This window comes from Scyliorhinus torazame, chromosome 7, assembly GCF_047496885.1.
Source record: "Scyliorhinus torazame isolate Kashiwa2021f chromosome 7, sScyTor2.1, whole genome shotgun sequence".
Classification (NCBI taxonomy): domain Eukaryota; kingdom Metazoa; phylum Chordata; class Chondrichthyes; order Carcharhiniformes; family Scyliorhinidae; genus Scyliorhinus; species Scyliorhinus torazame.
In genome coordinates, this window is record NC_092713.1 from 116,801,696 (window position 1) to 116,825,340 (window position 23,645).

Below are 23,645 nucleotides of genomic sequence, written 5' to 3' on the forward strand. Positions count from 1 at the left end.
GTGGGAGGTGGATTTGAGATTTGTTATCTGTTTGAATGGCGGAGCAGGCTCGAAGTCTGAATTGCCTACTTCTGCTCCTTGCTCCTATGTTGTGATGCAGTCACCAGACTCCCAGGCTGTGGGGAAAGAGCGAGGCCAGAAATTTGGGAGCAGCAATACAGGGCATGGGACGGAAGCTGACGTCCATCAACTGGGTGAAATATGAGTGACCCAGACTGGGAAGAGGGAGTGCCGCCACCACCACCCTCAGGGGCTAGGCCCTTGCTGACTGTCAGGAAAGAGTCCACACTCTGGAGAGAGACAGTGGGAAGGGAGTGAGAGTTGGAAATGAGAGGAAAGAAGGAAATATTGAGAAAGGAGATAGAGAGATGATCTAATGATGCTGCATTTTATTGTATTACTCTGGAATGTCAGCCTCGATTTTTATGCTCAACTTTTTAATATGAGACTTGAACCCACAACTGTCTCAGACCAGAGTGTCTACTAATGAGCCATGGCTAATATCTGACTCAATAAACTCTGCGAGCTTGAAGGCTGTGTAGAATAAGTTTCTTTGTTTCATTCTGATTGTTAACAGAGTCCACAGCACAAATGTATTCCTTAGTTGGCACAGAGATTGTTAAACATGCAATGAGATCCTAAACATAACTTATGTTGCAAGTGTAACATTTCACGATCTAATTCAAGGTGCTATTTTGAGTTTGGAAGAGTGTGGAGGAAGCTTTAACTCTTCAGCTGACTGGATATACTTGATCTTGGGAGTATAAACTAATACAAAGATTGGTGGAGTTGTGGATAGTGAAGAGGATTGTCAGAGGATACAGCAGGATATAAACCAGTTGGAGATTTGGGTGGAGAAATGGTAGATAGAGTTTATCCAGGCAGATGTGAGGGAATGCATTTTGGAAGGCGTAATGCAGGTGGGAATTGTACAGTAAGTGGCAGAACCCTCTGGAGCATTGACAGGCAGAGAGACCTCGGCATACAGGTCCACAGTCACTGAAAGTGGCAACGCAGGTGGATAAGGTAGTCAAGAAGGCATACGGCATGCTTGCCTTCATCGGTCAGGGCATTGAGTATAAAAAGTTGCAAATCAAGCTGCAGCCACATTTGGAATATTGTGTACAATTCTAGTCACCACACGACCAGAAAGATGTGGATGCTTTGGAGAGGATAAAGAAGAGGATCACCAGGATGCTGCCTGGTCTGGAGGGTATTGGCAATGAGGAGAGGTTGGGTAAACTCTGATTGTTTTCACTGGAATAACGGAGGTTAAGGGGCAACCTGATAGAGGTTTACAAAATTATGAGTGGCATGGACAGAGTGGATAGTCAGAATGCTTTTTCCCAGGGTGGAAAAGTCCATTACTAGGGGACGTAGGTTTAAGATGTGAGGGGGGGAATGTTTAGAGGAGATGTGGGAGGGGGAAAGTTTAGAGATGCACGAGATAAGTATTTTACACAGAGGGCAGTGAGTGCGTGGAACATGCTGCTGGGGGAGGTGGTGGAAGCAGATGCGATAGCGCTGTTTAAAGGGGCTTCTCAACAAATACATGAAAAGGATGGGAATAGAGGGATACAGACCCCGGAAGTGCAGAAGGTTTTATTTTAGACAGGCATCCTCATCGGCGCAGGTGTGGCGAGCTGAAGGGCCTGTTCCAGTGCTGTACTAATCTTTGTTCTTACAAAATGGAGGGGGAGAAAAAGAGAGTTTCCTTGTTTTTTTAAAAATAAATTTAGAGTACCCAATTATTTTTTTCCAATTAAGGGGCAATTTAGCATGGCCAATACACCTACCCTGCACATCTTTGGGTTGAGGGGGTGAAACCCACGCAGACACAGGGAGAATGTACAAACTCCACACGGACAGTGACCCAGGGCCGGGATTCGAACACGGGTCCTCAGCGCCGTGGTCCCAGTACTAACCACTGCGCCACCCTGCTGCTCTGAGAGTTTCCTTGTTAATGTTTTTTTTTGGTGTTTTTTCTTTTCAGCCCTGTGCTGTTGCAGGACCTCTTACACTTATGCAGGATTATGCAGCCTCGATTTCCCACTCTTGGAAACCGGATGCTGGCTGAAAATTATCGAGTGGCTACAATATGGGAGAGAGGTTAGTCAGTATTACTTCTGATGAAGTAGTAATATGTACAGATGTCTTTACCCATTCTCCTTCACTGGTAATGCCCATGATCAGTCTGTACACTTTCAGAATCTGTTTTTGCCTGCTAGAATTATATAACCATAGAATTTTAAGCACAGAGGCTATTCAGCCATCATGCGCTTTGAAAGAACTGTCCAATTTAGTCCTTGCAACCTAGTCCTTTACAGGTACATGTCAAACTGCCTTTTGAAGTGCTAATGAAATCTGCTTCCTCCATTATTTCAGGTTGTGTGCCTCCACATCTCAATAGCCCTTTGTGGGGACAATCATTTCCTCCTCATTTCCCTTTCAGTCTTAATCTATGACCTTTAGTTATTTTCTGCCTACTTGGCTGAACAAAATCCCTAATTTTTTGAATGTCTTATTTTGAGGGTCAGCTGAGATTCAGTTGGTAACACACTTGTCTTTAGCATCCGGTTTGAGTACAAAAAGATGAGACTGACACTCCAATGTAGTGCTGAGGGAGAGCTGCACTTTGAGGTGTCATGATTTGGGTGAAGCATTAAACTAAGGCCCCATCTTCCCGTTTAGGTGAATGTGAAATATTCCATGATCGTTTGTAGAGGAGCGGGGAAGTTATCCAAGTTTCCTGGCTGGTATTTATCCCTCAATCAACACCACAAAACAATGTGGTCATTACCAGATAACTGTTTATGGGAGCTTGCTGAGCAAATAGGCTGCATGTTTCCTACATTACAACAGTGATTGCACTTCAAAGGAAAATACTAATTGGCTGTAGAGTGCTTGAGGCATCTGGTAGTCATGAAAGTGCGATTATAAATGTTAGTCTTTTACCTTTATTAGTCACCCGTTAACCTTTTCTATTCGAAGGACAACAATCCCAGTTTCTCCAATCTCTCCAAATAACTGGAGTCCCTCATATTTGGTATCTCCCTGATAACCTCCTCTATACTCCCTTTAAGGCCTTGACGTCCTTCCTAAAGTATGGTGCCCAGAATCCAGCTAAGGCCAAGCAACTGATTAATGATATTTATAAAGTTAAGTATCCCATGAACTTTCTTCTTTTGTTTTAACAAACCATTTTATAGAGGTATTTTTTGGCATTGTAAACAGTTACAGATTACAGAAATATGCAAACATCAACGGAAAACCAACACTTCAACCAAACCATAATGCACATACCCGCACCTCTCCCATAGACACTACACGCCTATTTATCCCTCCTACTCTACTCTAATCTCTTCCCCGCCCCACTGACGTTCACTCTCCCACGAAGAAGTCGATGAATGGTTGCCACCTTCAGGCGAACTTAATTTTTTCCATACCCATAAAACTTGACATGTCCGAAAGCCATAGTTCAGTCTTCAGGGGTTTTGAGTCTCTCCATGCAGGCAGTATTCGCCGCCGGGCTATCAGGGAAGCAACGGCCACAACATCGGCCTCTTTCTCCCCCTGGACTCCTGGGTCTTCCGAAACCCCGAAAATTGCCACCTCTGGACTCATCACCACCCTTGTTTTCAGCACCCGGGACATGACCCTCTCAAATTCCTCCCAGTACCCCCTAAGCTTAGGGCATACCCAAAACATGTGAACGTGGTTTGCTGGTCCCCCCACACATCTAGCGCAGTTGTCCTCTACCCCAAAGAATTTGCTCATTCGAGCCACTGTCATGTGGGCCCGGTGAACGACCTTAAACTAAATGAATATTTTTTCAGTATTCACACAGGAAAAAGACAATGTTGTCGAGGAGAATACTGAGATTCAGGCTACTAGACTAGAAGGGCTTGAGGTTCATGAGGAGGTGTTAGCAATTCTGGAAAGTGTGAAAATAGATAAGTCCCCTGGGCCGGATGGGATTTATCCTAGAATTCTCTGGGAAGCTAGGGAGGAGATTGCTGAGTCTTTGGCTTTGATCTTAAAGTTATCTTTGTCTACAGGAAGAGTGCCAGAAGACTGGAGGATAGCAAATGTTGTCCCCTTGTTCAAGAAGGGGAGTAGAGACAACCCCGGTAACTATAGACCAGTGAGCCTTACTTCTGTTGTGGGCAAAATCTTGGCAAGGTTTATAAGAGATGGGATGTATAATCATCTGGAAAGGAATAATTTGATTAGAGATAGTCAACACGGTTTTGTGAAGGGTAGGTTGTGCCTCACAAACCTTATTGAGTTATTTGAGAAGGTGACCAAACAGGTGGATGAGGGTAAAGCAGTTGATGTGGTGTATATGGATTTCAGTCAAGCGTTTTATGAGGTTCCCCACGGTAGGCTACTGCAGAAAATACGGAGGCATGGGATTCAGGGTGATTTAGCAGTTTGGATCAGAAATTGGCTAGCTGGAAGAAGACAAAGGGGGGTGGTAATGGGAAATGTTCAGACTAGAGTCCAGTGACTAGTGGTGTACCACAAGGATCTGTTTTGGGGCCACTGCTGTTTGTCATTTTTATAAATGACCTGGAGGAGGGCTTAGAAGGATGGGTGAGTAAATTTGCAGATGACACTAAAGTCGGTGGAGTTGTGGACAGTGAGGAAGGATGTTACAAGTTATAGAGGAACATAGATCAGCTGCAGCGCTGGGCTGAGAGGTGGCAAATGGAGTTTAATGCAGAAAAGTCTGAGGTGATTCATTTTGGAAGGAATAACAGGAAGACAGAGTATTAGGCTAATGGTAAGATTCTTGGCAGTGTGGATGAGCAGAGAGATCTCTGTGTCCATGTACATAGATCCCTGAAAGTTGCCACCCAGGTTGAGAGGGTTGTTAAGAAGGCGTACGGTGTGTTAGCTTTTATTGGTAGAGGGATTGAGTTTCGGAGCCATGAGGTCATGTTGCAGCTGGACAAAACTCTGGTGCGGCCGCATTTGGAGTATTGCTTGCAATTCTGGTCGCCGCATTATAGGAAGGATGTGGAAGCATTGGAAAGGGTGCAGAGGAGATTTACCAGAATGGTGCCTGGTATGGAGGGAAGATCTTATGAGGAAAGGCTGAGGGACTTGAGGCTGTTTTCGTTAGAGAGAAGAAGGTTAAGAGGTGACTTAATTGAGGCATACAAGATGATCAGAGGATTGGATAGGGTGGACAGTGAGAGCCTTTTTCCTCGGATGGTAATGTGGGGAGATTGAGGGGAGATAGATATAGGACAGATGCCAGAGGTAGGTTCTTTACTCAGAGAGTAGTAAGGGCGTGGAATGCCCTGCCTGCAACAGTAGTGGACTCGTCAACACTAAGGGGTCATTGGATAGACATATGGACGATAAGGATATAGTGTAGATGGGCTTTAGAGTGGTTTCACAGGTCGGCGCAACATCGAGGGCCGAAGGGCCTGTACTGCGCTGTAATGTTCTATGAATCCGGCTGAGCCTGGCACATGTTGCGGTTGAGCTTACCCTACTCTGGGCTTCCGCCCATACCCCGTCCTCCATCTCCCCGCCGAGCTTCTCCTCCCATTTGAGTTTCAGTTCCTCCGTCTGGGACTCTTCCCCCTTCATGAACACCTTGTAAATATCCGAGACTCTACCCTCTGCTCCTTCTCCTCCAGAGACTATTCTGTCCTGGATCCCTATTGGTGGGAGGCATGGGAAGGATGGAACCTGTCTGCGTACAAAGTCCCGCACCCTGTAAGTACCTAAAGTTATTTCCCCTTTCCAGCCCAGCTTTCTCCTCCAACTCCCTCAAACTCGCAGAGTTCCCCTCCAGGAACATATCGCCCACCCTCCTCACCCCCGCCCGCCGCCATGTTTGAAACCTTCCATCCATGCTCCCGGGGGGGCGAATCGATGGTTATCACAAATTGGAGCCTAGACCGACGCACCCACCTCCCCTGCATGCTTTCTCCACTGGCCCCAAATCCGCAGGGCCGCCCCCACTACCGGGCAGGTGGAGTACCTGGCCGGCGCAAGCGGTAGGGGAGCCGTGACCAAGGCTGCCAAACTGGTGCCCCTGCACGAAGCTGCCTTCACCCGCTCCCAGATGGACCCCATACCCACCATCCACTTCCTTATCATGGCTATGTTAGCCACCCAGTAGTAGTTGATCAGATTCGGCAATGCCAGTCCCCCATCGCTGCGGCTCCTTTCGAGCATCGCCTTCCTCACCCGCGGGGATTTTCCCGCCCAGACAAAGCTCATGATGATTTTGCCGGTCCTTTTGAAGAAGGACTGTGGGATAAAGATCAGGAGGTACTGGAAGATGAACAGGAAACTAGAGAGGATTCTCATCTTTACCGTCTGCACCCTCCCCACAAGTGACAGCGGGAGTGCATCCCATCTCCAAAACTCCCTCTTCATTTGTTCCACCACTGTAGCCAAATTTAACTTGTGTAACCTGCCCCAGTCTCGTGCCACCTGTATCCCCAACCAGCCTAAATGGCAGCTCCTTCAGCCTATTCTCCTGGCCCCTTGGCTGCACTACAAACATTTCACTCTTGGCCATATTTAATTTGTACCCTGAGAACCGGCCAAACTTCCTCAATATTTCCAGTATATTTTCCATCCCGGCCAGTGGGTCCGACACGTACAGGAGCAGGTCATCCGCATAGAGAGAGACCCTGTGCTCCTCCACCCCCCCGCGCCCCTCCCAGTCATTACCTTCCACCGCTTTGCAGCTCTCAGCGCAATCGCCAACGGTTCTATGGCCAGTGCGAACAGCAACGGGGAGAGTGGGCATCCCTGTCTGGTCCCGCGATGTAGTCTGAAGTAATCTGACATTATCCTGTTTGTCCTTACGCTAGCTTTTGAGGCCTGGTACAATAGTCTGATCCAATTAACCAGTCCCTCCCCGAACCCAAACCGTCCAAGCATCTCCCACAAATAGTCCCACTCCACCCGGTCGAAGGCCTTCTCAGCGTCCATTGTCACCACTACCTCCACCTCCTTGCCCGTCGGGGGCATCATAATCACATTAAGCAATCTTCTCAAGTTGGCTGTCAGCTGCCTGCCTTTCACAAACCCTGTTGGTCATCCCCAATCACCTCCGGTACGCAGTCCTTGGCCAGGAGCTTGGTGTCCACGTTGATCAGGGCGATTGGCCTGTATGACCCGCAGGATTCCGGGTCTTTGACCTGCTTTAATATCAGCGAGATGATGGCTTGCAACATCGTCGGAGGCAGGGTCCCCCTGTCCCTCGCCTCATTAAAAACCCTAGTCAGGACCCGTCCTACTATCTCCGAAAACTTTTTGTAAAACTCTACTGGGTATCCATCCGCTCCCGGGGCTTTCCCCGACTGCATGGCCTTTAGGCCCCCCAGTACCTCCTCCGCTCTAATCGGGGACCCCAGCCCGTCCACTAGTCCCCCGCCTACTTTTGGGAAGGTTAGTCCGTCCAGGAACCGTTTCATCTCCTCCGGCTCCTCCGGGGGTTCTGATGTGTAAAGCTTACTATAAAAGTCCCGAAATAGCTTATTCAGTCCTGACGGGTCCTCCACTCTGCTCCCCTTCCCGTGCTCCCCTTCCCGTCCACTACTCTACTTATTTCCCTGGCCGCCTCCCTCTTCCGGAGTTGCAGCACTAGCAATCTGCTGGCCTTCTCCCCATGCTCATACACCACTCCCCTTGCCTTCCTAAGCTGTTCCACAGCCCTACTCGTGGATAGCACCCCCAGTTCTGCCTCCCCCATATCGTTCACCTGCAAGTAATATTGCATACACTTCTGCAGTCTCTCACATATCCCCTCCTCCGACAACAATCCTACATCTAACCTCCATTGCGGACTTGCGTGAGTCTAGGTCTGGGATCTTCCCCAGCACTCTTTTAATAAAGTCAGCGTCGTCCCAGTTCGGAGCATATATGTTCACCAGCACCACTCTCCTCCCCTCCAGCTTGCCCCTTACCATAAGGAATCTGCCCCCGCTGTCTGTGATTACCCCCTCCGCCTCAAATTGAATCTGCTTATTGATCATAATTGCTACCCCCCTGGACTTAGAGTCCAAGCCCGAGTGAAAGACCTGGCTGATCCAGCCCTTCCTTAACCTAGTCTGGTCAGACACTTTCAAATGTGTCTCCTGCAACATAATTACGTCCGCCTATAGAGCCCGCAAGTGCGCGAATACACGTGCCCTTTTGACTGGCCCATTTAGTCCTCTGACATGCCAGGCGATCCCCCCACTCCAACCCACTGGAGCAGTCTCACTTAAATGGGAAAGATCAAACAGGATGGAAACATGAAACAGCACCGTGAGGCTGCTCCAGGTACAATACAGTTCCAGCTGTGTACACAGATAAGTGTTAACCCATGTCACCCACCCGAAACAAACATAAAAACCATAGACGTAAAAAAACTCCAACCAATATCTTTAATCCCCATTGCTTACCGGCCACCTTTATGGTACAATGAAGGCTCCAGCACACCCAGAGAACACGACAAAAGGTACCAACAACAGCAGAAAAAAGAGAAAAGCAAAAAAAGAGCATACGAGAGGGGGACCCCCCCACGCTCCACATAGGCAAAAGCTGCCCAAAAATACAACACATGGCTTCTTTGAAGCAGTAAACAGTCAACCGTCAGTCCAGGCACAGTAGGCATCCCCCCAAACGATAACACTCGGACCCTAGCATGCGTCCGTGGGTCCCTTTTACGGGAGCCACCCCTGATCCCTCGGGAAATCCATCGCTTCTTCGGGCTTGGAGTAGTGGTGTTGGCCCTGATGTGTGACCCAAAGACGAGCCGGGAAGAGCAGACCAAACTTCACATGCTTTTTAAATAACACCTCCTTAACTTATTTGAAGGCTGCTTGATGCCTGGCCACCACCTGGCTTAGGTACTGATAAATGCGAAGAACACTGTTATTCCACGTGCTGCTCTTAGCGCTCTTTGCCCACTGCAATACCCGCTCCTTCTCCACAAACCTGTGGAACCTGATCACCATCGGGCGGGGGGGGAACCCCCGGATGCATCTGCCTCGCCTGTACTCTATGTGCCCCCTCCAGCTCCGGCGGTCACGGAAAGGCGTCAGGCCCCTTCAGCTGCATCAACAGGTCAGCCACAAACGCTGTGGCATCTGCTCCTTCAGCCCCCTCCGGGAGGCCGATGATCCTCAGATTTTGTCTGCGGGCTCTATTTTCCAGTTCCTCTACTCTGTCCAGCAGTCTTCTCTGTCTCTCCTTCAACCCATCGACTTCTAGCGCAGCAATCGTCTGCGCGTCCACCTGCTCCTCCACCGTCTCCCCCAGCTCCTTAACTTTTTCGTCCTGGGCATCCAATCTCTGGTTCAATTGATCCTTCTGAAGTGGGTCCAAGTTATCCCGCTTCAACTATTCAAAACTGCTTTTTAATCACCTGCAACATGTTTTCCAGCGCTTGCTGGATCGCCGGGTTCGAGGTCCGTCGGTCTGCCATCTTTGCTCCCGGGTCAGCTTCCCCTGCACCTTGCCTTTGTCCTTTCCTCTCCCGTTTTCGCTGCTTTCTGCTCTCCCGCGGTTCCATGCAGCTCTGCCTGTTCCTCAGCACCTCCGTGGCAGTCTTTCCAGCGCTCCGCAGTCCCGCAAAACCGGGGAACCAGGTCCTCGAATCCCGCCGGAGTGAGAGCCACCGAATGTGCGGCTCACTCCCTCATCGCCGCCACTGGAAGTCCCCATGAACTTTCTTAACAACCCTGAGAACTTGCCCTGCCAAAAATATATTTGACAGCAATAATTGTATTTCAGAAGTATTGCAGCGATGCTCTTAAAAAAATTAAATAAATACAAGTATTTTATACCATGAACTGATTTTCTGATTAGATTAATGTGCTAGCTAACGTTTGTGTTTAATATAATTTAATATATTTAGGCTTTGAGGTAAAAGCAAAAATAAGCCATCTCGAAGGAAAAGTTAATTTTGAACTATACATTCCTTTGCCGTTCTCCGTGTTATGGGCCAGGGTTTAGAGAACCACAAAGTGTATCATGGAGTTCACCTGACCCACAACTTTTAATAGATTGTGGTATGGGGAGCACACGGCCCACTCTACAGGCGTGGTAAAGCAGAAATGGAAAAGTATTTTATAAAGCAAAACAATGTTTATTCTATGAACTCAAGTTAACCTTTTTAAAACATACAGGGAACATCTTAGCAACCATCAATTCAAATACAACCCCCATAGAATGCAACACTAAGTAATCCTTAAGCTTTCCTTTTAACATCCATACGACATTTAAAAAAAAAAACTTTTAACAGAAGCATATCAGGTTTAAATTCACTACTGAGAACAGTTATCACTGAATTTACCAAATGATCAAGACATAGTCTTTACATGGCAGAGAGAACAACATTACACCTTCTCTGGCTGGCTGCAGCTCCAACACTGAAACAAAACCAAAAAAACACAGACACCCAAGCTTTTCTCAAAGTGAAACTAAAAACTGACATACAGCCCAGCTCCACCCACACTCTGACACCATTGCAGTAACATGAGCAGACAAACATTTCTTAAAGTGACATTCTCATGACAATAGTTACATAATAAAACAATTAGATCAGTTAATTACTTTGAGAATTTAGAAGAATTTTTGTGGTAACTTGAGGCCACAAATGAGGTAGCCGAATGCAATGTGTAAAATAAGGAACTTCATATAAATACATAACAAAGTTTGACAATAAGAGTAACTCAGCAGAACTGTAGTAACGATATTAACTATGAAAACAGAAGCACTAGTAAAAATCGGTCTTGCTTGCAGATCTTGCAGACTGAAAACCCCACCAAAGTCCACACATGCTCAGAACCCTCAACAGACGCCAGAGAAACAATTATAAAGGAGAAAGGCTTATCAGAACACTCTGTACTCAAAAATAATTAAATAGCAATTGGATATATATTTGAAGAAGAAAATTTGAAGGGTATGGGACAAGAGTAGGGCCATGGGACTAATTGGACAGTTCTTTCATAGAGCCAACACAATAGGTGGCCTCTTCTCCTGTTTGATTCTGAGTGATTATTAATAATTTGAACAAGAAGCTTTCAATAGTTATTGGATAAGTACAGGTCTCCTCATGCTAGCTCAGTTGACAAATGCATTTTCTGATGTGGAGTTGAAACCATATCTCCAAAAATGTCCAGGTTTGAACCCCTGCCTGTGTTGAGTTTGCTGATTCTGATCATAATCAGGCAGATATTTTATTGGTCACAGCACAGTTGGAAAAACAGCTATCGTTCAACTATAACTTGAATTTAAAAGTAAAAAGGCCACTAAACATCATCAGAATTGAAACTAATGTTCTGGAAGGATTTCTACGTAAAGTTGTAATCTGTCCTCTTTTTGATGGGCCTGCTGTTGATTTTCCATATTATTCAACTTTTCAAATTTGCCATTTTACTAGTTAAACTGGACTTCTTTTGGAAATGCATATGCAATTAGTTAGGATGAGATTACGTTTGACAGTGATGTTTCTGACAGTCAAATGATATGATAGGTTAGTGCATGGACAGTTTACCCACGAGATGACTAAAGACGATTAGCACTCATGAAGCTGAATCAGTAAATAGTCAGTGCCCTGAAGAAATCAACACTGAGGAGGGAAAATTATAGCTGATGAGTTCATACAATACTAAATATTTCCTTTTCTTTGCAGGGTCTGACATATTCCGGGTTTGTGGTTTAAATGGAATCCTCTTGAGTAGTAAGCAGCCTTTACCAGCAGCAGCAGGAAATAAGGAGATATTAAGCACTGAGAGTCATGCCCTCCCAACCTTCTATCCCATCTCTCCTAACATTGACCTGCAGCAAACACATGTCTATGAAGTACGCAATGACATAGGTGGGTTTTTAATAGAATAGTCTGTTTACATATTTAATTGGCATTCAATTGGCAAAATACTGACCACATCATCTTTGATTTTGCTGTTAATGAGATTTTGAAGGGGATGAAGAAAGAAAAGCAATATCTCAAATGGTGCAGAAAAGAAACGTGTAATCTGAGAATTTATTTCGAAAGTTCAGTTTAATTCAATGCTGTTTGTGATATGTATTTTGATTTTGGGACTTCAAGCATTCACAAGTCAATGGGGTTTACCTAACAGTATTCTTTTTGTAGTTAGCACTTTTTCTGTAATGTTCTCACCCATTTGCACTGCTTTTAATTGTGTTGATACAGGTTTCCGTGAAGGGTACCCTTTTCCTCACGCGCACACACTGTATATTGCAGAATCTTCTACGGATAAGACAAGGTTCAAACCAGAACCACTGAAGGCCAAGATGATCATGTTCACATTTGCAAATGCACTTGCAAGGGCCAAGCTTCTATATGGTGTAAGTGTTGAAGTAGAAATTCCACTTACTTTATACTTAATGTGTTTGTCGTTAAACATACTTGAATTTGGGAATGCGCTCAGCTTTAACTCAGTGGTTATGGAATGATACAGTGATGGATGTTGTTGCATCGTGCATCAGGGATGTGGACAAATCAGAAGGGAAGGAGATAGTGGCAGCACGGTGGTGCAGTGGGTTAGCACTGCGGCCTCACGGCGCCGAGGTTCCAGGTTCGATCCCGGCTCTGGGTCACTGTCCGTGTGGAGCTTGCACATTCTCCCCGTGTTTGCGTGGGTTTCGCCCCCACAACCCAAAAATGTGCAGGGTAGGTTGATTGGCCACGCTAAATTTCCCCTTAATTGGAAAAAATGAATTGGATACTCTAAATTTTTTTTTATAAAGAAGGTAAGGACATAGTGGAGCCGATTTGCAAATAAACTGGAGGGGTGCAAGAACTAGAGTGGTGATTGTGGGAGACTTTAATTACCCAATATTGACTGGGCAATGATTATACTAAAAACAAAAAAGTAGAAATTTCTGAAGTGTTCAGGAGAAATGTTTTCAATCAGTGTGCTTCCTGCCCAGTGAGGAAGGGGACAATGCTGGATCTAGTCCTCGAGAACGAAATGGGTGGAATAGAGAAGCGGCAGGGTGGTGCAGTGGTTAGCATGCTGCCTCACAGCGTTGAGGACCCAGGTTCAATTTTGGCCCCGGGTCACTGTCCGTGTGGAGACTGGAGAGTTTGCACATTCTCCCCGTGTCTGCGTGGGTCTCACCCCCACAATCCAAAGATGTGCAGGTAGGTGGATTGGTCATGCTAAATTGCCTTTAATTGGAAAAATAAATTGGGTACTCTAAATTTATTTTTAAAAAGGAGTTGAGTATAGTCTAGGTACACTGCCACAAGAGGGAAAGGGAGGGCAACCAAAGCTTCCTTGATGAAGAAGTTAGTAGGCTGCAGCAGAAAAGGAGATATATGACGGATGTTGCCTTAACATAAGGGAGGAATTTGAACATAAAAAGTACAAAGGAGAATTGGTAAACAAAAACAATAACTTTAACTTGTCTGTCTGACTCACACTCACTCTCTCTTTTCTTTCTCTTCTCTCTCTTTCATATTATATATAAATATATATATATTATATAGAGAGAGAGGCACACCCACACAAGACAAACAAACACAGGGGAGAACAGGGGTGTTCTAGGTAGAGCACCCTACATAGGGCCACGTCCTTTCCCAGTACCCCACCTAACCTTTTTTTAAAAAATCTTTCATGGTCACGAGTACGTTTGCATTAACATTGCAATGAAGTTACTGTGAAAAACCCCTAGTCGCCACATTCCGGCGCCTGTTCGGGTACACGGAGTGGGATTCAGAATGTCCAAATTACCTAACAGCACGTCTTTCAGGACTTCCGGAGCACCCGGAGGAAACCCACGCAGACACTGAGAACGTGCAGACTCCGCATAGACAGTGACCCAAGCTGGGAATTGAATCTGGTACCCTGGAGCTGTGAAGCATCAGTGCTTGTCTCCCACTAAGGGGCAATTTAGCATGGCCAATCCGCCTAACCTGCACATCTTTAGACTGTGGGGAGGAAACCAGAGCACCCGGAGGAAACCCACGTGTCCTTTTTACTTTTAAATTCAAGTTATAGTTGAATGATAGCTGTTTTTCAACTGTGCTGTGGCCAATAAAATGGCGCAGTGGTTAGCATTGCTGCCTCAGAGCGCCAAGGACCCGGGTTCAATCCTGGCTCCGAGTCACTGTCTGTGTGGAGTTAGCACATTCTCTCCATGTCTGTGTGGGCCTCACCCCCACAACCCAAAAATGTGCAAGGTAGGTGAATTGGCCATGCTAAACTTTAGCGTGGCCAATTCACCTACCCTGCACATCTTTTGGGTTGTGGGGACGAAACCCACGCAAACACGGGGCGATGTGCAAACTCCACACGGTCAGTGACACAGAGCCAGGATCAAACCTGAGATCTCAGCACCGTGAGGCAGCAGCACTAAGCACTGCACCACCGTGCTGCCCCAAATTTCCCCTTAATTGGGGAAAAAGAATTGGGTACTCTAAATTTAAATAAAAAAAGAAACCCACGCAGACACGGAGAAAGTGCAAACTCCACACAGTCACCCGAGCCTGGAATTGAACCCGGGTCCCTGACGCAGCAAGGTTGCAGTGCTAGCCACTGTGCCACTTCTTTTCGATGACCTTCAAGGATTAACTCTTTCTAATATCGATGTTTACCAAGGAAGAAGAATTTGCCAAGCCTTTGATAAACAAGAGGTTGCCAGGATACTGGATGAGATAAAATAGATAATGAGACTGGCAATGCTTAAAGTAGATAAGTCATCTGACCAGTTGGTGGATTGTGCTACCTTGCCGAGGGAAGCAAAGGTATAAATTGCGGAGGTGCTGATCATAATCTTCCAATCCTCCTGACATACAGGTGTGGCGGTAAAGAACTGGAGGATTGTAAATGTTTCACCCTTCGTCAAACAAAGAGAATTGATAAACCTGGCAATTACAGACCAGTTTAAGGTCAGTGGTGGGGAAGTTTTTGGAAACCAAATCTAGAAGAAAATTAACAGCCAGTGGGACAAACATAATAATAACCTTTTTATTGTCACAAGTATGAAGTTACTGTGAAAATCCTCTAGTCGCCACATTCCGGTGCCTGTTCAGGTAAGCTGAAACAGGAATTGAACCCGCGCTGCTGGCCTTGTTCTGCATCACAAACCAGCTGTTAGCCCACAACATAGACTAAAAGGAGAGCCAGTGTCGATTTACTAAGGGCAGATGATATTTTAACTTTTTTATGAGGTAATGGAGAGTTTGGATGAGGGCAACGCAGTTGATGTTTTATATATTGAGTTTCAATGGGATATAAGGGGCAGTGGAAGCGTGATTAGCTAAGAGATAGAAAAGTGCTGTGTTAATTGCTTTTTCCAGACTGGAAAAAGGTATATCGTGGAGTTCGAAGGTTCAATATTATGATCACTGCTGTTTTTGATATACAGTAATGAGTTGGACTTGGTTACAGAATTTGCAGATGTCTCAAATGCTGGAAATGAAATACTTGGGCAGCACGGTAGCACAAGTGGATAGCCCTGTGGCTTCTTCACAGCGCAAGGGTCCCAGGTTCGATTCCCTGCTGGGTCGCTATCTGTGTGGAGTTTGCACGTTCTCCCTGTGTCTGCGTGGGTTTCCTCCAGGTGCTCCGGTTTCCGCCCACAGCCCAAAGACATGCAGGTTAGGTGGATTGGCCATGATAAATTGCCCTTAGTGACCACAAAAGTTAGGAGGGGTTGTTGGGTTACGGGGATGGGGTGGAAGTGAGGGCTTAAGTGGGTTGGTTCAGACCCGATGGGCCGATTGGCCTCCTTCTGCACTATGTTCTAAACAGTGAGGACGATAGTAATACATGAAGAGGCAGTAAACGGCTGGTGAAATTGGTGGGCAGGTAAAATTCAATGTAGGAAAATGTGAAGTACAATTTTAAAGGAAGGATGCAAGAACAGATACCTGGACGTGTTTGTGCATATATCTTTGAAAGTGACAGAACAGGTTAATAAACTAAATGAGATTCTGACCTTCATAAATAGAATCATAGAATACAAGCCAGGAAGTTATATTCTTTAAAAAAAGACTTGTGTTTTAAAAGCACCTTTCATGACCACCAGACGTCACAAAACACTTTACAACCAATTAAATATTTTTTGAAGTGTACTGTTGTAACGTAGGAAATTTGACAATTTGCGCACTGCAAGCTCCCACAAACAACAATGTGATCAAGAACAGATAATCTCCTTTTGTGATGTTGATCACCAGTATGAAATTCTAGTTCCGCTCTAGCTAGAGTATGTGGTATCACCTGTGAAGGCTTTAGAGAGGTTTTCCCTGTGTCCCTCATCCCTGGAACTTCCTGTTATTTAGATAGACTGGAGAAATGGGGTTTGTTTCTCTCCTTAGAAATGAGAAGTATTTGAGGAGATTTGATCGAGGTGTTTAATCTCAGTGTTCCGATAGAGTAAACAAAGAGAAACTGTTTCCAATAGCTGAAGGTGCAGATGTAAATTGACTGGCAAAAGAATGATGAGAAAAAACATTAAAGCAGCAAGTGATTAGGATTTGGGATGCACTGCCTGAATTGGTCTGATGGTGGCAGCCTTCTGTAACCAAAGTGGACATTGTGACCGTGGTGGTCAACTCTGTTAAGCATCATCTGCACATTGGCATAACAATCTGGCTGATTTGCTGCAGAGAAAATAAGTGGGTTAAGAGGGTTTGTGATTTAGGTGGCATGTGGCACACTGGTTAGCACTGCTGCCTACGGCGCTGAGGACCCAGGTTCAAATCCCTGCCCTGGGTCACTGTCCGTGTGGAGTTGGCGCATTCGCCCCGTGTGTGCATGGACTTCACCCCCACAACCCAAAGATGTGCAGGTTAGGTGGATTGGCCACGCTAAATTGCCCCTTCATCGGAAAAAAAATAATTGGGTACTTTAAATTTTTTTTTAAAAAGGGGTTCACGATTTGCTAGTCTACGTTCTCCAAGAGTCCTGTTCTTGGCCAGTTGAGATTTTTATTCTTGCTAGTCTCTGCCAATGCCACACTGAACAGTCAGCCTCTAGAGGTCATGGCCATCAACAAATATCTCCCAGCTGTCAGTGTTAATGTCTACAATGTTCATATCTCACTTGCAGATATCCTTCTAGCCGAGGTATGGATACCCAACAGGTTGTGTCCCAGTGGCCAGTTTACCATACAGGAGGTCTTCGGGTACATGGCCATTATCCATCCGATGAATGTGGTTGAGCCAGCACCCACATCATTGGCTTAGTAATGAGTGTTTACTCCAGGACCTCTAAACCGGTGACCTTGTCCTGTCAAGAGATGCCAGGGAAACATCTGAGGTTATGAAGTTGGAAACTGTTCAGCCTTTTCTCCTGTCCAACCTATGTTGTCCAGGTTTTAGCATTGTCCAGGACTGCAGTGCAGATGCCGGCTTGGTGTTCTCCATCAGATTGCTAATGTTCCACACTCTTTCTTACTCAGCTTGAACATTGCAACTGCAGCTTGAACATTGCAACTGCAGCTTGAACATTGCAACTGCAGCTTGAACATTGCAACTGCAGCTTGAACATTGCAACTGCAGCTTGAACATTGCAACTGCAGCTTGAACATTGCAACTGCAGCTTGAACATTGCAACTGCAGCTTGAACATTGCAACTGCAGCTTGAACATTGCAACTGCAGCTTGAACATTGCAACTGCAGCTTGAACATTGCAACTGCAGCTTGAACATTGCAACTGCAGCTTGAACATTGCAACTGCAGCTTGAACATTGCAACTGCAGCTTGAACATTGCAACTGCAGCTTGAACATTGCAACTGCAGCTTGAACATTGCAACTGCAGCTTGAACATTGCAACTGCAGCTTGAACATTGCAACTGCAGCTTGAACATTGCAACTGCAGCTTGAACATTGCAACTGCAGCTTGAACATTGCAACTGCAGCTTGAACATTGCAACTGCAGCTTGAACATTGCAATGTCCATTTCAGCATCAAGTGGCAGATTGCTAGAGTTTGTGGAATTTAGACATCTGAAGCTATTAACAGCCTCCAGTGTCACATTGTTAATGCTGATAGATGGCAAGATCCTGGACCACGACATTCGTCTTCCTGATGCCGATGGTCGAACAAAACTCTTTACAGGCATGAATCTGTTAATTTGCTGCTAGAGTGTTCTTCGATATGGAATGCCAGTGCAGCATAATCAGCATCGAGCAACTGAGAACTTTGTGCACCTTTGTCTTGGATCTCAGGCAAGCAAAGCTTGCACAGCTTTCTTTCACTTGTTTGTGTGTAAGTGAACACCCTATGTGGGTGACCTTAACGCACAAGAAAAGTGTATGGCAACGACTGTCAGTGCCAGGACACAGCTCTGTTTGACTCCACTGCAGTTCTCCACTGCCACATAATTGTTGACTTTACCCATCATTTTATTGTTGATATCACATTGAGCAGCTTTGGAAGGCAACCAGCCTATTATTTCCAGCAGCCTAATAGACCGCCTCTGCTTACAGGATCAAATGCCTTGGTGAGATCAGTGAAGAGGTGGCACAGTGGTTAGCACTGCTGCCTCACAGTGCTGGGGACCCGGGTTCAATTCCGGCCTCCGGTGATTTGACTGTCTGACGTTTACCCGTTCTCCCCGTGTCTGCGTGGGTTTCTTCTGGGTGCTCTGATTTGCCCCCACAGTCCAAAGATGTGCAGGTTAGGTCGATTGGCTATGCTACAAAAAAAATGCAGGTTAGGTGGGGTTTAGGGCAGGGAAGTGGGTCGAGGTAGGGTGCTCAGAGGGTCGGTGCAGACTTGGTGGCCGAATAGCCTCCTGCACTGTAAATTCTATGATTCTTAAGCACTGCAGGGATACCATGATGATTTCATGATTACTCTCTCTTTTGGTAACAGCATTTCTTTTGCAGCTGTCAGACTGAGAACATCACGTCAGTTCTGTTCTGTTCTTCCTGTTCTGAAATCACACTGGGCTTGGGTAGATGCGTTCAGCCAAGATCTGCAGTCTGACTAGGGCAAATAATTTCCCCATGATGCTCAGCAGGACATTATACAAAGATATGCAGAGGGACAGGTAGTATTGAGGAAGCAGGGGGGCTGCAGAATGGCTTGCACAGTCTAGGAGGTCAAAGAAGTGACAGATGGAATATAATGTGGAAAAGTGTGAGGTTATGCACTTTGGAAGGAAGAATGGAGGCATAGACTATTTTCTAAATGGGGAAATGCTTGGGAAATCAGAAGCACAAAGGGACTTCGGAGTCCTAGTTCAAGATTCTCTTAAGATTAATGTGCAGGTTCATTCGGCAGTTAGGAAGATAAATGCAATGTTAGCATTTGTGTTGAGAGGGTTAGAGTACAAGAGCAGGGATGTACTTCTGAGGCTGCATAAGGCTCTTGTCAGGCCCCATTTGGAGTAGTCTGTGAGCAGTTTTGGGCCCCATATGCGTTGGCCTTGGAAAGGGTCCAGAGGAGGTTCACAAGAATGCTGCTTGGAATGTAGAGTTTGCCATATGAGGAGCGGTTGAGGACTCTGGGTCTGTACTCATTGGAGTTTAGAAGGATGAGGGGAGGGGGGGGGGGGGGGGGGGGGGGGTTCTTATTCAAACTTACAGGATACTGTGAGGCCTGGATTGAGTGGACATTGAGAGGATGGTTTCCACCAGTAGGAAAAACTACTAAAGAGGGCACAACTGACACACTGAAGGGACGATCCTTTAACCAGGGATGAGGATTTTCTTCAGCCAGAGGGTGGTGAATCTGTGGAACTCTTTGCCGCAGAAGGTGGTGGAGACCAAATCACTGAGTGTCTTTGAGAGATAGATAGGTTCTTGATTTATCCGGGGTTATGGGAGAAGGGAGATAGGTTCTTGATTAATAAGGGGATCAGGGGTTATGGGGAAAAGATAGAATGGGGGTGAGAAAAATATCAGCCATGATTGAATGGCTGAGCAGACTTGATGGGCCGAGTGGCCTAATTCTGCTCCATTGTCTTATGATGCTCGATAGTTGTTGCGATCGCTGCAGTGGCCCTTATACTTGTGCGGGATCACAAAATCTGCATCACGTCTATCCTGGGGCACTGCCCACTCCCTCCAACAGAGAAATTTATGCAGGTGCTGCAGGAGCACCTATTAGTGTATAATGATTAAAGAGTAAGTTAGATGAATAAGTGGAGAAAAAATTGCAAGGATGTGGGGAAACATCAGTGGAGGCGATTGCTCCTTGAAAGAGCTAGTGCAGATTTGATGTGCTGAATTACCTTTGGTGCTGTATTATTCTATGATTTATCCCTCAGCATTCCAGGCATCTACTAACAAAGGGGCAGTTTAGCATGGCCAATCCATCTAATGTGCACATCTGGAGCAGGCTATATGTGATTGAAACCCTTTGAGAGTGAGGTACAGCTGCCTCACTGTGCGAGGACCCGGGTTCGATCCCAGTCCCGGGTCACTGTCCGTGTGGAGTTTGCACATTCTCCCCATGCTGCGTAGGTCTCACCCCCACAACCCAAAGATGTGCAGGGTAGGTGAATTGGCCACGCTAAATTGCCCCTTAATGGGGAAAAAAAACAATTGGGCACTTTTTTAAATTAAAAAAGAAAGTTTGATAGATAGAGGAAAACATTTATTCAGAAAGAAATTCCTGTAGGGGCAAAAGGAGAATTGCAATTTTCCAAAACCACTAAATCTATCCTTCCAGGATTTTAATGTCTGAACAACTGAAAGCATTATATGTAAATTCTATGCAGTTGCTTATAGTGTGAAAGAGGAATCTTTGAATCTAATGTCTGGCTTCTCCCATGTAATAAGCTAGAATCTTGTTTATTGTACTGATTGTTTTGCACCAGCTGAGAAGAACTGATTTGAACTTTTTTCTATCTCGCAGGAAGAGCCAAAGGTGTTGGATAATCCTATTACAGTACAATGCATTGCCACAAATGGAAGGGTGTTCCAGTTCCTGGTGTTGCAGCTAAATACCACAGATCTACAATCAAATGATGGTGTAAAAAACCTAATTTGGTTAGATCAAGATCAGCTACTGTATGATTATGCAAAGTGTCGTCCAACAATCAGAAAGAAAGTGGTCCAGGTGAGTACAAAATTGAACTGTTGGGGGAAGGGATCCTTAAGAAATGAAAATGAAATTAAAATCACTTGTCACAAGTAGGCGTCAATGAAGTTACTGTGAAAAGCCTCCAGTCGCCACATTTGGGCGCCTGTTCGGGGAGGCTGGTACGGGAATTGAACCGTGCTGTTGGTCTGCTTTAAAAGCCAGCGATTTAGCCCAGTGTGCTAAACCAGCCCCGGACCATGCATCAGCAATGGCAGTGCCATTAATAAAAAAAAAAAAAAAAAAAATCTGTGGTTCCTTTCTGGTATAAGGGGCAATTTAGCATGGCCGATCAATCTAATGTGCACATCTTTGGATTTGTGGGGGTGAGAACCAGTCAGACATGTGGAGAATGTGCAAACTCCACACGCACAGTGACCCGGGGCTGGGATCAAACCCGGGTCTGGGATCGGACCCGGGTCCTCGGCGTCGTGAGGCAGCAGTGCTAATCGGGTTCTTTTACTATATTGGAGAGATTTCCAGAAATCTTTTTTCATTCACAGGAATACCCATCCCTAACCACCATTGAGAAGGTGGTGGGAACGGTCCTCTTGAATGTAACTAAGGGGCTTGCCAAACCATTGCAGAGGACAGTCAACCACATTGCTGTGGGCCCTAGGTCACATGTCGACCAAACTGTTAGCAGATAGAACCGGAGTATTTAAAAAAAAAAAAAAAAGTCTGGTAGTCTCATGATCGACATTATTGTTACCAGCATTTTATTCCAGATTTATTAAATTAGTTAAATTTAAATTCCTCAGTTGCTGGTAGGATTTGAACTTAATCTGTGGTTTAATAGTCCAGGCCTCTGAATTACTAGTCCACCAACATAAATAAAATTTGTATCTGCTTATGTTGAGAGATTGATGGTTTCTTTTCCCTAGATTCCTGCTGGACTGTCTGGATATTGTCCAGAAACATTCAGTAAGTTCCTTGCCATGTACTTGCACGGAGCTGTATAGAATCACAAGGAAAACAAAGCAGTGCTACCACGAAGAACTGTACTTCTGGAAATGTCAGGGGAAACAACGGATCGGAAGTAGACTTGAGGTATAAACGGTATAAGCATTTGCAGTGACATTTGGACTTTCGTGAAGATTTGGAGTTGAGAGATAAAAGTATTGGAAATTATGAATAATGCTACTTTATTAAAAATATTTTTTTACAATCTGATGTTCATCTGTATCATGGATTGAACTGATCTCTACAAATTTTCACTACTGTAGTTAGCACTATACTCCGTATGCTTCACCCAATGTCCATGCCTTTACATTGTGTATTTATCATGTGTCCTATGTTTATCATGCATGGAACAATCTGCCTGGACTTTTCGGTGAACAATACTTTTCACTGTACCTCAGTGACAATAAATCCAAACTTGAAGATTCTTGTGACTGATGTTGAAGTCTTTGTAGTCAGCTGTCTTCTCAGGAGGCGGAATGTTGAAACCACCAGTTGGGTTGGATTTTCTGGCACGTGATTCAGTCAGAACTCATAATTATCAGGCTCACTGAGGTAAGATTAGAGTTCTCTAATTCTCAGATTATCAAAAGGAGATTTTCAAATAACCCAGTCTGCAGCTGGTGCAGTTCTGGATCATCCTGCAAGGTAACTGGTTATGGAGGGAGAAAGGCCTGAGAGAGAGAAAAATAAATGTGGCTCTCCAAGCCTCTTAATCAAAAAGTATATTTCACTCTACAAACGAGCCTGTGAGTTTGGCAGAACATTCCGGAACACCAGCACCAATCATCATTGAGAGCCAGTCAAGTCCCAGGAAATCAAAGCATCCGATTGGCTGACAGCCAAGGGCATCAAAATGTCATCACTGGGCCAGACCAAATTGCACTGGTAGTGGGGGTGTTTCAGTAATCGCCCAGATACAAAAGTTATAACAGCCAAGGTAACAATAAAAAGGGAATACAAAAGAGAAATCAGGTTTAAAGAGGCAGATCCTTACAAGACCTGTAGAAATTCTTGCTATCCGTTTTTACATTTCTAGCTAGCTTCCTCTCATACTCTAATTTCATTCTCTGCTGTGCTTCATATTCTGACCACTCTTCTGACCAGCCACTTTGTGCAGTTATGTGCTTCCACCACTCCCCCGCCCGAAAGTTTGATGCTTTCCTTAACTTTAGTTAACCATGTATGATTGGTATTCCCCTTCAAATTTTTCTTCATAGCAAGAATATTCTCAACCATCCCCTTAAATGTCTGCCACTGTTTCTCTATTCATCCATTGTGTAGCCTTGTATCCTAGTTCACTTCAGCTGTTTGAATGTTTATGCCTACATTGTTGCCCGATCTTAAGTTTCAAGTCCTAATGTTAGATCCACTCTTCTCGCTTTCAAATTGGATGCAAAATTGAATCATAGTGATCACTGGGGGTGCTTTTAGTCTGTGGTCATTAATTAATTCTGCCGCATTACACAATACCAAGTCTGATATAACCTGCTCTCTGGTTGGTTCCAGAATATGCTGCTCGAAGAAACTCTCTTAGAATTATATGCTGAGATGATGTTTCTCTTTGCAAGGGAGCATAGAATTAGGGCACTCATTTTAAAAATTAGGGGTCTCCCATTTAGGACTAAGGTATGATTTTTTTTTTTCTGAGTG

The 23,645-nt window shown here is 45.3% G+C and overlaps 1 protein-coding gene across 1 annotated transcript in view; it reads left to right on the top strand.

Moving 5' to 3' along the window:
• mrpl37 (mitochondrial ribosomal protein L37) overlaps window positions 1–22,419 on the top strand; it is a 50,037-nt gene extending 27,618 nt beyond the window's left edge. The window contains exons 3-7 of the mRNA XM_072511327.1: window positions 1,994–2,109; window positions 11,660–11,845; window positions 12,182–12,336; window positions 20,808–21,011; window positions 21,917–22,419. Coding sequence (XP_072367428.1) covers window positions 1,994–2,109; window positions 11,660–11,845; window positions 12,182–12,336; window positions 20,808–21,011; window positions 21,917–21,994 — 739 coding nt within the window. The 3' untranslated portion in view covers window positions 21,995–22,419. The remainder of the gene's footprint in view (window positions 1–1,993; window positions 2,110–11,659; window positions 11,846–12,181; window positions 12,337–20,807; window positions 21,012–21,916) is intronic.
• The last annotated feature ends 1,226 nt before the right edge of the window (window positions 22,420–23,645 follow it).